Source organism: Phocoena sinus, chromosome 11 (assembly GCF_008692025.1).
Source record: "Phocoena sinus isolate mPhoSin1 chromosome 11, mPhoSin1.pri, whole genome shotgun sequence".
Classification (NCBI taxonomy): Eukaryota; Metazoa; Chordata; class Mammalia; order Artiodactyla; family Phocoenidae; genus Phocoena; species Phocoena sinus.
In genome coordinates this window covers 20,463,192-20,477,767 of record NC_045773.1, presented here as the reverse complement: position 1 = coordinate 20,477,767, position 14,576 = coordinate 20,463,192, and the positions used below count along the sequence as shown (strand labels likewise).

At 39.4% G+C, this 14,576-nt stretch overlaps 1 protein-coding gene across 12 annotated transcripts in view; it reads left to right on the top strand.

The window, feature by feature from the left end:
• MITF (melanocyte inducing transcription factor) overlaps positions 1 to 14,576 on the top strand; it is a 224,366-nt gene that overhangs the window by 204,802 nt on the left and 4,988 nt on the right. For 7 of the 12 annotated variants that reach the window (XM_032649223.1, XM_032649224.1, XM_032649233.1 and 4 more), the window contains 3 exons: positions 1,585 to 1,659; positions 7,106 to 7,181; positions 10,731 to 10,878. In XM_032649223.1, coding sequence (XP_032505114.1) covers positions 1,585 to 1,659; positions 7,106 to 7,181; positions 10,731 to 10,878 — 299 coding nt within the window. The remainder of the gene's footprint in view (positions 1 to 1,584; positions 1,660 to 7,105; positions 7,182 to 10,730; positions 10,879 to 14,576) is intronic. The other 5 variants (XM_032649225.1, XM_032649226.1, XM_032649235.1 and 2 more) reach the window with 1 other exon arrangement.

Sequence of the window (14,576 nt, the reverse complement as noted above, 5' to 3'; positions counted from 1 at the left end):
CATTTATTAAATTTTTTAAAAAGGCAGATATAACAGACAATATACTTCTAGAGTCACTGATATCTTAGAGAATGACCAGTACAGACTGGACAAGGGTAAAATGGCAAGAAAAGGAGAAAAGGAACAGGAAATGAGGTTCAGACCACTAATAGTTTGGTAGGTAGCCTAATGTAGACAAAACAGAATAGGCTTGGGAGTCAGCAAATCTGACCTAAGAGGAAAAAACATTATCTTTATGAAGTCCAGTTTTCCCACCTGAATTAGGGTCCAGTCAGGAAGCAGAAACCACACAGGGATTGGAACAGGGAAGCTTTAAAATAATTATCAGTCATGTACAGGCAAGCAGCTACTAAGAGAGGAAGAAACTAAAGAATACCCTGAGGCTGCAGGGGAATGCCCAAATTGGAAGAGAACCCTCCTCCCCAAGGCCAAGAGGCCAGCCTCAGTGGGAAGGATGTGGTTGCTGCCACTAGATGGCAGAGGCGTTCACTGGTTGCCTTGACCAGAGTTGGTCCACAGTTGCTGGATTGAGGGTGACAGGCAGAGAACCACAGGGTGGGGTGGGCAAAAAGAAAACAATAAAAAAGTTAGGATACTGAAGTAGAGGGTGTGTGAATAAAAGCTGCCTGTCATGCTTCTATGTGAGAGGTAAAAAAAAAAAAGGAAATGATTTGGATTGATCTTCCTAACTGAAATAATTCAGCTTCTGAATTATTTATTTATGTATCTATCTATATATATAAATACATATAATAATAGCCATATAATAAATATATGCTATAAGTAACGCTGAAAAGATTTCTATTTTGAAATAAAGTTCTGAAATGATAGTGTGACGTTTTTGGATATCACTTCTGAAAAGGAAATAACAGAGGTTCCTGAATCCCGGGACTAGTGAAATAACATTTTTTTTCTTGTTTTATTTTGCTCTCTGTAAGGGGAAAGTAATCCCTTATCACAGAGATCTCACCAGAGTTGCTCTGCAAATAGACTTTTCCAAATGGAGTTGCCACTAAATGCCTCTGTACCCTATGCCTATTTTTGTTTTTATAAACTCAGACTAGTACATAGTTGCCCCTAAGAGTCATTGAATCATTTCATTCTAGCAGGTTCTGACAGAACCCGGCTCCAAGTTCTTAAATAATGAGTTCATTTCCATTAATCAGTTAGAGATCCAATTTGGAAGCCTCTCGGCTTAGTTTTCATACCTTCGTAACATATCAAAGAAAGACTGAAAAGATCGATTGCCTGAAAAGAAAATTTGACTCCTGATAATACACTATGAACAGCAAATTCCCATAGTTTTAGTATTTATTTTTTTCTTATTTGTACGTGTATGTTTATAGCCTGTCAGACATCTTTGTTACTGGTCTTTTGCCATTCTGTAGAAGCTGAGTTTTTGCATTTATTTGATATATGTTGCTTTTGGAAAAAAATGCAAGCCTTTTAAAAGTCAAATTTTAAAACCCTATTTTTATTCAAGTCATATAAGTGTCCATTGCTTTAGAAATAGGTGTTCTGTAGTTTACACTATGGTGTGCCTTGAACAATTCTAATTTCTAATGACTTCATTCACATGCACAGCGCATATTTTTCCCACAGAGTCTGAAGCAAGAGCATTGGCCAAAGAGAGACAAAAAAAGGACAATCACAACTTGAGTAAGTTGGTTTTATGTTCATTATATTGGAGTCCATGTTTCCCGTTATATCAAAAAATTTCCAGACATCTTGGAGGAAAATTGGTTTCACCTGTTGAAGGTACATTTTATGGAGGAAAATTGTTTTCTGGAGAGACCAAAGTATATAATTTTCCCTGTATTTTAATCTCAGATCAAGTTGAATCACACACACACACACGTTTTCAGTATCTTGAGGAGTTTGTTGTTTTGTTTTTTCGGGGGTTTTTTTTTTTGGTAAGAGGGAGTCTTGATCCCCACCTACCCAAATATAAGTTGCTCACCCTGGAACTTATTTAAAAAAGGGGATTATGGGATCACCTTCTCCAGTGAGATTTAAAAGAAAAAAATTAAACATCTGGAGGGGAGTCATTGGGTGACATGAGGAAGCCTCCTAAATTTCTGACTTTACCTGTGACATAAAAAAGAGGTTTTCTAACATTTAAAATTATTTTTTTTTACGTGCTTAATTTACTCTTGGTCACATCTTTAAGCTTTTTCCTATGAAAAGTTAAGATTTTTTGTTTCATAAACAAGTGAAAGAGGCTGAAAATAAAAAAGGGATTGGGCTTGGAAGTAGAAAATAGTTTGTGTGTGTATGAATTTCTCATCTCTTGCCTCCATCCTCTTTTTCTTAAACTGATTTTTAAGGATATAAGTTATGTATAAATACTTTGTCCTTATAAAAATGATAGAATAAGGCCAGAGTTCTCTGATTCCTAAAAATAATCATTGTTGGGTTTTTTTTCAATTTGCTGTTTGTCTTTCCAACCTCTTTCCAAGTATTTAAGAACATACACCCTTACACTTGCATGCAGAGATTATAATAGAATGGTTTTGTGTATGATTTAACACAGACAGTATCGCATTGTCTGTATCTGTTACTGCCTGCTTCTTTCGTCACCAGTATGTCCTGAAGACCTTCTGCTGTTATTCATCTAGATCTATCTACTTTTAAAAAGCTGTTGCATAGTATTCCCCAGTGTAACTTGTGATATTTCGTAATCCTCCCACTGCTAAGTGTTTATGTTGTTTCTAGTTTCTCCCTATTATAAACAGTGTCACAGTGAACATTTGCAGACATGCCTCTCTGTGTACAGGGGAGTTTGTTTCTCCAGATTAAATGCTAAGAAATGGAATCACTAGGTGCTTGGGGGAAGGAGGTTGTGTGTGCGTTTCTTCTTTCAATAGATCCTGCCCTTCCCAGTTCCTGTTTCACTTAGAAGAAGCTTTCCTCATCTTTTAACCAAGAGATTTCAACTAATATTTCTAAGTCTCCTCTGGCTTCAAAGTAATTTTACTGTAAGATACTTCTTCTTTTAAAATACCTTAGAAATGAGATAATGATAATTTTTCCTAACTGAAATGTGGAAATTAAGTTGGATGTTGTGAAAAACATGATCCGCCTTTACTTAGTCACCTAAACTCTCAAGTTCAGGGTTGTCAGTAAGTGTAAATATGATCAACTCTGAGGGCTATAAAACAACCTTAAGATCTCATTGAACTGTTGGAAATTAATACTCAAGTTTCAATTGCCCATTGGCATAGCTTTTCCTCTTCTAGGAATTTATCTTGTAAGAGTCCTTCCCAAAATGGGCAAAAGAATACATTCATTTATTCACTCATAGCTACTTTTTGAGCCCCATTATGTACAAGGCACTTTTCTACAGAAGTGAACCAGACAGACAGGTCTCCCACCCTGAGGAGCTTACATTAGAGTCACGGGCAGACAGAATAGATGAGCGGTCAGATACACGCAGATGGTTTTTACAGCATAGGATAAGTACTGTGATAGAAGTAAAAAGTACACGCGAGCATTGGCAAAAATAGTCGTCATACCTTTGAAAAAGAGGGAGAAATTGGAAATAGTCTAAATATTCATCAGTAGAGGATTTGTACATAAATTATGGTACATCCTTATGAGGGACACTCAGTGCCTCTTAAGAAGAATGGGGTTGATCTGTTTTACTTGTCTACAATGTATTACTGAGTGAAGAGAGCAAACTGCAGAATAATATGTATAGGGTCCAATTATGTAAAAAAGAAAACACTATATGGGTGTGTGTGTGTGTGTGTGTGTGTGTAAGAAGATCTAGGAGTCAGCCTTATCATTGACAGTTTCCTCAGGCAAAAAATGTTGGATGGTGTAAAGAGTTTGCTTTTACTTTTTTCTGTATACACATTTGCATGTTTTGCAAATTTTTGCAAGCTCATATCACTTTTATAATTGGGGAGGGTAGGCACTGAATTAAAAATAAAATGCAGTACATACAAATGTTGACGATGAAAGGTGTCAATAATATACTGCTGAGTGAGAAAAGATAGATGCAGAATGGTTTTTAGTGTAATTCTGCTTTAACAATGTCATTCTTTATTCAATACATAGTTGTTGGGGGCCTACTGTGTGCTAGGCTCATATAGGCACTCGGAATGCCTCAATGAATAAACATACAAATAAATAAACAAACAAAAGTATGCAGATATTAGATGGTATAGAGCTCTATAAATGAATGGAAGAAAGAAGTATGTAGATGTTAGGTGGCAGAAAGTTCTTTGAGGAGACATAATGCAGACAAGGGGGTCAGGATGGGAAGTGGTGGTTCACTCCTAAACAGGCAGTCAGGGAAGGCTCATGGGTAAATTTGAGTCACCTCACTTGAGGGAGGTGAGGGCAGACCCATTCACGTATCTGCGGGAAGAGTGTTCCAGGCAGGTGGAACAGCAGTAGAAGGTCCTGAAGTGGGGAGTGTGTCTGGCTTGGTTGAGGAAGAGCAAGGCCCATAAGGCTGAGGGTGGGGGGAGCACAGGGGAGTCACCGTAGAAAGTGTGGTCACAGTGGGAGATGAGTAGAAATGAGGTCAGAGAGGTGGGAGCCCCCAGATCCTTGGAGGATGCCTTGAGGACTGGGTTTTTGTCTGGGTGAGAGGGGAAGCGATAGGAGGGTTTTCAGCAAGAGATTGACAGGCTCTGACTTATGTTTTAACAGCTTCTGTGTTGTAGTTAGACTAACGGGGGTAGGTAGTGATGGGCATGGGTGAAGCAGAGATACCACTCAGGAGGATTGCAATAATCCAGGCAAGAGATGATGGTGGCTTCTACTCAGGTAGCAGTGAAGGTTTGAAGTGGACAGGTTCTGGCAATATTTCAAAGGTAGAGCGAGCAGATTTTGATGATGGATCAAGTGTGGGATGTATTGATAAAAGAAATAGAGGTACAGAATTGATGCCAAGGTTCTGGCCTAAGCAACTGGAAGGATGGAGTTACAGTAAGTGAACTGAGAAAGCCCGTGGGTGGAGCTTTTTTTTTTTTTTGTGGTACGCAGGCCTCTCACTGTTGTGGCCTTTCCCGTTGCGGAGCACAGGCTCCGGACGCGCAGGCTCAGCGGCCGTGGCTCACGGGCCCAGCAGCTCCGCGGCATGTGGGATCTTCCCGGACCGGGGCACGAACCCGTGTCCCCTGCATCGGCAGGCGGACTCTCAACCACTGCGCCACCGGGGAAGCCCGGTGGAGCTATTTGAGTGAGGAAGACCAGGAGCTCAAGTTTGCAATGCTGGGGCTGCCTGTTGGACCTCCATAGGGAGACATCTAGTAGTCAGACTTATGAGCCTGGAGTTCCAGGGAGATGACTGGGCTGCAAATACAAGTATGGGAGTCATCAGTGTATATGTGGTATTTAAAAGCATGAGACTAAATGGGGTCACCCGGAAGTGAATGTAGACCGAGTCCTAAGAACTGTGTCCTGGGCGCACATCTAGGCCACGTGTGTGTTTATTCTTAGAACATAAAAATAATCACAAAGGATATATAACAGATTTTGCAGTGGTGGTATCTGGATCATCGGGGATTTTTATTTCATTTCATGTGTTTCAGTATTGTTTGTATTTTTATGATTATTATATGCTTGGAAAAAGTAAGAAAGCATGGCATACTTCAGAGTTTGGGGGAAGTTAGCTAGAAGATCGGAGGTCCAAAAATTTCTTCTTCAGAGCCATTTAGCATCACTTACTGGTTCTATTTTATAAAAGTCTGATAATTAGACAGTATTATACATAACTGATTCAATCATAGAAATAATCATTCAGCTAAGAAAAAATGCAATATATATTGAGAAAGTAGTGAATAATATTATTTACCTAAGTGTGCACAATATTAGTGAGTCAAATATAAATGTATATTAGGTTTTAATATGTGTAAAGTAAAATATTAATATCTTTAATCCAATTTATTAGACTTTAAGTTATTTGGAATTTATTTGTCAGACTAGGTAAATTAAAAACATTTATTAACTCATATGCCTACTGTTTCACCCTCCCGTGAGAAGATGATAATTTAGTTGAACATACAGCTGGATTTATAAAAGAAGAATGCTGTTAGGATGCATGGTACAGTTAAAGATGCTTGACTTCTAGGATTATTGTATTCAGTACTGTCGCCCCTGGACATGTCTGCCTATTGAGCACTTGAAATGTGACTAGTCCAAATCGTGGCATGCTGTCAGTGTAAAATAGACACTGGATTTTGAGAAGTTAGTACAAAGAAAAGAATATTAAATATCTAATTTATAAATTTTTATATAGTTTACATGTAGAAATTATAATATTTTGGATAGATTGAGTTTAATAAAACTATTAAATTACACCTCTTTCTTTTTCCTTATTTAATGTGACTACTAGAAAACTAAAAATTACATATGAAACTTGCATTATATTTCTCTTGGGCAATACTGGGCTAGAGGAGGGGTTTTTGTATGACCTGTAGCCTAAGAATGTTTTTTTACATTTTTAAATGGCTTTAAAATATCAAAATGAGAATAATATTTTATGGTATGTGAAAATTATATAAAATCCAAATTTCAGCATCCAATGTTTCTTGCTAGTAAACTAGATACAAAAATTGTATCTAGTTAATATTACTACATTTTGAATTCTGTTAGCACAAAATTTGTGGAAATCTGTTTTCTCTCTTGCTGTGTAAGTACCTAATAATATGCTTAATTTTGCTATTTGGCCCACAGAGCACTCACTATCAGGCCCTTTGCAGAAAGCTTGCTGCCCCTGGTCTGGAGGATCAGGGCTGAGTACAGGCTGTTCTCCACTTATTGCTGGGTGTCCTTGTCAGGTCCCCCATATCACCAAGGTAGTTTTGTCATTTGTAACTGAGGATGGTAACTCCAATTTCAGGAGTTACTAGAGTCAAATGAGAATTTACAATCTCAGGGCTTCGTAAATGATAAAGCTCTATACAAAGCTAGCTCATTTTTTAAAGGGCTTTATCCTCAGTACCAAAACTAGGAGAATAACCAGGGAATACAGATTCGTTTCTGTTGTCCTGACTCAGCAGAATTAACATGCACATGCCTTTAATGAGATATGCTAAATGCGTACATGTTACCATTACTAATAGTCCTTTCCTGTGCTTTTTTCTTGAAGTTGAACGAAGAAGAAGATTTAACATAAATGACCGCATTAAGGAACTAGGTACTTTGATTCCCAAGTCAAATGATCCGTGAGTACAATTGCATTGTATATTTTTTCGTACCTTAATGTTTTTTCATATGTTGCAAAAAGCACACAGTTATAAAAACTAAAGAAGTACTCCCTCTCCCTTTGTTCCATTTGTGAATACTTCTTACGCCTTTCTTTTGAAATCTGAAATTTCGAGAGAAATGAACTGAAATTGAAATCTGAAATTTCAAGAGAAATGAACTGAATTGTTCAAAAGTATTATGGGACATGAGCTGTTCAGCTTTGGATGTGAGGAAGTGACTTCCTGAAATCTGAGAATCCTTGGCAACTAAACACCAAACTACTAAAAAAATTCTTTTTATCGGTTCATGCAGGACAGAGATTTCAGTAGCTGATAAAGCAAGATTTGTTAGCTATTTGTTTGCCAACAAACTCGTACAATATCTGTAGGCATGGAGAGCTGATATTGGAGATTTCAAGTTTAACAATATTCAGCAGACAAAAGGTCAATTTTTTTCCCAAAAATTACATGCCCTTGGTTTTACCAATCTAGGAAAAAGAGTAATTTTTAATCCTCTTATAAGCACAGGTCAGCTAATTTGGATTTCAGCTTTCAGTCTCTCATGCCACTCTTTCAGAGATAACGGTTGTAAAGATAATTTTCCTACCAGCAATGTCAGCAAATAGGACAACAAATACACAATTTTTATCCATTAGAAATTGGTCCATTTGAAGTAAGGGGCTCGAAGATGTATATATTTTAATGGCTCCCACAGGCAGTCTATGAAATTAGCCTTTGAATATGACCTTTTAGCTACCTAATAAAATGTAAAGATGAAATCAAGCATTATTCATGCAAGGCTTATTAAATTTGCTATTCACATTATTGTCAGGGAATTTGTGACAAAATAAAATAAAACCATTGGCCATTCTAAGGTGGTTTTGATGAATGTTCAAGCGCAGTCTCCATCATCAACATTTTGCTTTCCCAGGTTTCAAGGAAAGCTGTTTTGAAACTCAAAACATTCAAAATCTCAGTTCTGCAGCACAAATGCATCCTACGAAGGGGCTGTGACCTTCATTTCCTATAGTCAGTCTTGCATGATAGTTGAAATTGCATTCCCATTTTCCTATTCTTTATCAGCTTTCACTTTTTAGCATATTCTTTTAAACTGTAGCACGTGGATCTCTTTAGCAACATATTATGAAATTATGGGGCTGCAGTGAAAGCCTCTATTTGCATATCTTCTTTCTCTGTTGTATTAGAATACTTGTGTGTTTATAATCTGAACTGATAACAATCTTCAATTGTAGGCATTGTTTCAAGATGAAATGGACTGCAGTCTGTATGGGGTTTTCCTATACCAGGTTTCTGGAACAGACTTTGGGGCTGCTATAGAGACATAGTCTAGCTGATCATGGTCTCGGCCCTATACCCTCTCCTGCCCTAGAGTAGATCTGCTTTTACTGACTTATATATCAGGGATCTGTTTACACTTTTGTGTAAAACAAGGGTCGCTCTCGTTGCAAAAAAAAAAAAAAAAGTTTGAAAACCCCAAAGCATAATTGATTAATTGGGTCTCACAAGGAAGTAAAACCCAATAAAACTGGTTGGAATAGTCTCTTCTTAAAAACGGAGTGGCTGCTTGCCTGTTTCAGTAGTGGTCTCTCACCTTACTGGCCTAGTGAAGGCATCTTTCATTATAATTTTATTTCTCTCTGGCGACTGAAGTTTCTGTTGTTTTCTTCTTAGCCCTGAACATTAAGCGGGTTGGTTTTGTGCTCACTCCGAGTATCTCAGGACACCTCCCTGGGTTGCCATCTTTGGTGCCCAGACCCCAGGGATCAACCCCTGGGAATTCTCTGGGGGCTGTATGTAATTCAGCATCCCATGGGAGAGCTTCTGTTTTGTTCTTCATCTAACCCATATGAGGATCAATTACTTGGTGGCTTGTTTTAATGGCCCTCCATTCACACGTCCCAGCTGATACTTCCAATCTCCTTTTAGCAGCTACAGATAGTGGGGTAGGAGGTTTTCCATACATTAAATCGTTTTTGTTTTCATCATTGTCATTATCATCATGAATATTTTCTATAAAAGAGCTCAGGTTAATTTAAAGCACTATAAAAATATTACTATTAGTTATAATTCTATTCTTAATTGTTTTCTGGGGTGCTCTAAACTTTTCAACTCACTTTTACCTACATTTTAATGGCATTCTTAATGTTCTCATATAGGAATACAGTAGCACGCTATAGTGTTTAAAAACTGAAAGGCACCAAGCTCAGGCTACCTGGGTTTGAATTCCAGAACAGTCCCCTACTAGATGTCTGACTTGGGGAAGAATTCTCATATTTCATTTTTCTCATCTGTTAAAAAAAAGGGGGGGAAGGAGGACCAGAATATCCCCATCTAGTCTAGTTGTTTTGAGCACTCAGTCACATAGGAGGAAGAATACTTTAGGGCATGGGGTCTGGCACCAGATTCTCCAGGCTTCCCAGCTGTACCACTTCCAGGCTGTGTGACTTTGGGCAAATTACTTAACCTCTCTGTGCCTTTGTTTTCCAGTCTGTAACATGGGGATAATATTAGTGCCTACCGATTAAGGTTGTTATGATTAAGTGAGCTGCAAAGCACTTTGAAAAGTACCTGTCATGCAGTAAATGCTGTTTAAAGATAGCTATGGTAATTACCACATTGAGTCCTTAACACAGTGCCTGCTCCACTGTTTGAACTGCATTCTGAACTTTTCCCAGCATATTCATATAAAGTGCCTCCTTTGATTCTGACAACATACCTATGAGGCTGCTCATACAAGCATGGTATCATTGTTTTGTTTTTGTTTTTGTTTTTGTTTTGTTTTGTTTTGTGGTACACGGGCCTCTCACTGCTGTGGCCTCTCCTGTTGCGGAGTACAGGCTCTGGACGCGCAGGCCCAGCGGCCATGGCTCACGGGCCCAGCTGCTCCGCTGATCTTCCTGGACCGGGGCACAAACCCATGTCCCCTGCATCGGCAGGTGGACTGTCAACCACTGTGCCACCAGGGAAGCCCGGTATTGTTGTTTTGTAGATGAGGAGGTGGAGATCGGAGAGAGGTTGATATTGATGGGAATATTCATGATAAAACCCAAGGATGCCATTTTTATGCCGCATACAATCAAGTAGTGAGATCTCACAGAATTTTTTTTTAATCATAGCTTATTCTGTCTGAGTGGGTTAACTTTTATAGTCCTAGAAATCTGTAACTATTGAATACAGTGTTGAAGAGTATTGACTTTGTCATCAGCAGACCTAAATTTAAGTCCTGACTCCACCTTCATGTAGCTCTGGGACCGAAGACAAGTTGAATCGTCTCTGATTCAACATGTGCACAACGTCCCTCTGACTCCAGGTGCCTGTCCGGGTGAAAGAAGATAACATAGAAGTTACGGGTGGACGGTGTCCAGCGAGTTGCCAGCACTCAATGAATGATAGCGATTGTCAACTTCTAATGGTTACCTCGTCTTTAGAAACTGAATGCTCTAAATATTGAATTTTCATGGAGCCTTCAATCCTAAAACAGTCTGTTTCCTTCCATTTTCATCCCAGAGACATGCGCTGGAACAAGGGAACCATTTTAAAAGCGTCTGTGGACTATATCCGGAAGTTGCAACGGGAACAGCAACGTGCTAAAGAGCTTGAAAACAGACAGAAGAAGCTGGAGCACGCCAACCGGCACTTGTTACTCAGAATACAGGTACCAGGCGTGTGCAGGGTGAAGGTGACTACATGTTAGTGACTTGAAGATGGGAGAAGAAGTATAATGAGCCATGAGGGAGTTGATTTATGTGATCCTAATACAGTCTGTACTCATTATTTGTGGATTCCGCTTTGTGATTTTGTTTCCTCGTAAAAATTTATTTGAAACCCCCAAATCGACACTTGTGGCGCTTTCACGCTCATTTGCACACATGTGCAGCCTGGCAAATGTGACTTGGCTGGTGCGTTTGCTTCTAGTTAAGGTTGGGCAAGGCGATGCTCTGTCTTCTTGTTTCAGCTCATACTGTAAACAAGTGTCCTTTTTTGCTGTCTGTTTAGTGCCATGTTTTTCACATTTTTGTGGGTGTTTTGGGTGATTTGCTGTTTAAAGTGGCCTCTGAGCATGGCCCTGAAGTGCTTTCACATCTTCCTAAGCACAGGAAGGCTGTGATGTGCCTTATGGAGAGAAGTTTCATTCAGGCATGAGTTGTGGTCCTGTTGGCCTTGAGTTTAATATTAATGAATCAATGATATGTAGTAAACAAGGTGACTTCAAACAGCAACACACATGAAACAAAGTCACATGTTGATCGGTTGGTGAAATGTTGTGCGCAGATGCTTGCAGGACCCTAATCCTCTGTTTCCTCCTGGAACAATGGTTCGGCATTCACTAATTCAGTGTTCATAGCAACTCTGTAGCACGTCTTTGGCCATTCATGCTCCTGTGACAAAAACACCATAGACTGGGTGGCTTACACAACGAACATTTATTTTTCACAGTTCTGGAGGCTGGGGAATCTATGATCAAGGTACTGGCAGATTTGTTGTGTGATGAGGGCCTGCTTCTTAGTTCATAGATAGCTGTCTTCTTGCTGCAACTTCACAGGGCAAAAGGGGTGAGGGACCTCTCTGGGGTCTCTTTTCATAAGGACACTCATCCTATTCATGATGAGTGTGACCCGCTTGTGACCTAATCGCCTCCCAAAGCCCTACCTCCAAATACCATCACATTGGGAATTAGGTTTCAGCATATGAACCTTGGGGGGCATAGACTTCAGTCCATAGCCATAAGTACTGCAAATCTTGAGAATTGAGAATAGTTGTTAAATACAACGATACCTTAGTATTGAGTGGGGTGCCGTCCATGGTCAAAGCTCATGTTTATAGGGAACCTGGGACACCCAGAAGATCTTATCATCAGGGTATAAATTTTAGAAATAGTTACAGATAATGAAGTTATACCATATGTCTCTTTAGCTTACATACTCTTAGTGGGAGAAATACTATTTTAATTATACATGTAGTTCATCTGTCATTCAATTTAAGGAGTGTACATACCAACGTAACCATGAGCTGGGGGAATCCCTGTAATATCAGCTCCTGGTGCTTCGTCACCACTTGGCTTTTCCTGCTGAATATAAAGATGCAACTTCCTCTGGAACTGTCTTGAAGAAGAGAAAGAAAAACTGGCTCCTTGCTAATGACTAAAGGAGTTGGCTAGGGTTATTTTAATTTACTTGCTGACTTTGAACACAACCAACCCGTAAGGGTCGATGACGTTGTATCTTCTTCTTAAGTGGATGGACCCACTTATACCCAGTTTCGCCATAGAGCAATGGTTGTTTTTCAGGTTTCCTATGCAACTAATTATGGAGCGGCAGTGTAGAGTATATGGCACTTCAGAGACTGCCTGGTGGTGGTTATTCCCCGATGATGAACTTATTTAACAGAGTAGTTTACTTCTGATTTCCAAGCTTGTTAATACCCCGCATCACTGTTGACATTTCTAGATGTCACATCTCTCATGTCATGGCAGCGATCTTCAGCCCTGGGTCAGAGAGGCAGAAGGTGGTTCTCCTCTAGGGGGTGCCTTTTGGAGTCTTGGTAGTGAAATAGAGGTTGTGTGTCATTTGAAAATCCCCCTTCCCTGCTTTCTCTTTTTTTGGCTTTTGCTGCTTGTTTTATGTTCCGTCTCTTCAGTAATCAGACACGGGTCTTTAGTCTCTTGTACTTAGTATATATACCTATTTATAAAAGCAACTTGTACTAATGCGTCATTTCTTTATACAAAAAATAAAATATAATAACTGTTTTGAAAGACAGGCTAGGTTTTGTGTTAAGGTTTCAAACGTATGTATTCGTGTGAAATACGAATACCGTGAAAAATATGAATTGGAAGTTGCATGGTGACGATGTCTTGGGTTTCTTCCAATGTCAGTGAAGCAGCCTTTAGAACTTCTGTGTATCATGGAAAACATTATTAATTAGGAAAGCTGTGCTGTGCAATGAGCCTGAGTTCTCTAGGTGAGATCTATCACATTATTTAGCAATCTAAGTAACACTTTATTCAGCTGGTAAACATTTTAAATTAAACAACAAAAGATTAGAGTAAGATGGATGCCTCTCTTAATCCAACTCTTTTCCTTTAAGAGACACTACACTTGTGAGAGCGCTGTTCTTATTATGTGGCGTAGACTTACCGTTGTGCATGTGTTCAGCTTGGGCCTAAGGGGTTCCTTTCATTTTCACCCTAAGTGATACATGCAAAAATGTTCACAGAATAAAGAGCATGAAGCCTAACTATCACTGGGACTGCAATTTTATTAAGCAGCCCAGGGCTTTGAAATGATGCCCAAGGAGACTTGTGTGTCTGGAGACTGTGTGAAGGAACATGCATATACTGGTGTGACATCTCAGGCTCCCATCTCTTGTACTGCATCTCGAGGAAGACCTTGCTAATCAAACATCCTTTAATACAGGCTGAACACAACTTTTCAGAAACGTGTGTTTCTAGGCTTGTGGGCAGCGGTTGAAAGGTTGTGTCCTGTTGGAGAGTACATTTCCCCCTCTCATGACGCAAGGTGACTTGCTTCAAATGTATATTCTGTTATTTTTATTGTATCGCAAACATTGGAAGATGGTATTGGCTTGTAGAAGCAAATTGCTCTTCAGGATCAATTGGGGTCTTTACGGTTCATTGTAGGGGGGTGGTCTAGGCATACTCGGAAAGGGAAAAGGAAAAGAGCTTGTTTGGAAGGTATTTGAAGTGAGGCACTGGGGCAAGTCTCTGACACTCAGCAAGTGAATTAGGCACCTAGGGCTGCCATTACAAATACCACAGACTAGACAGCTTACACAACAGAGATTTATTTTCTCCCAGTTCTGGAGGCTAGAAATCCAAGATCAAGGTGTGGGCAGGGTTGGTTTTTCTGTGGCTTCTCTCCTAGGCTACCTTTTCCCTGTGTTTTCCTATTCTTGTGGCTTTTCCTATGTGTATCTCTGCGTCCTCATCTCCCCTCACCGATATTAGATGAGGACCTACCCTAAGGATCTCATTTTAACCTAATCACCTCTTGAAAGACACTATCTCCATGTACAGTCACGTTCTGAGGTCCTGGAGGTTAGGATTTCAACATAGGATTTTGGGGAGGGGACACAATTCAGTCCATAATAGGAAGGATATGAAGAAAGTGTAGGAACAGATTGAGCACTTTCTTGTGGAATTAAAAAAAAACAAAAAAACTCCCTTTGCCTTGATGAGATGGGTTAAATGATGCATCCCAAACTTCAGTTACTTGTATGGAACTTTCATAACTTTGGCCATTACTACTCAATCTTTATTAGTTCCCAGCACCCTTAATATCTTAGTAACTTTTTCATTGCACCTTAGACCAAAAAAATACCTACCGTTTCCTT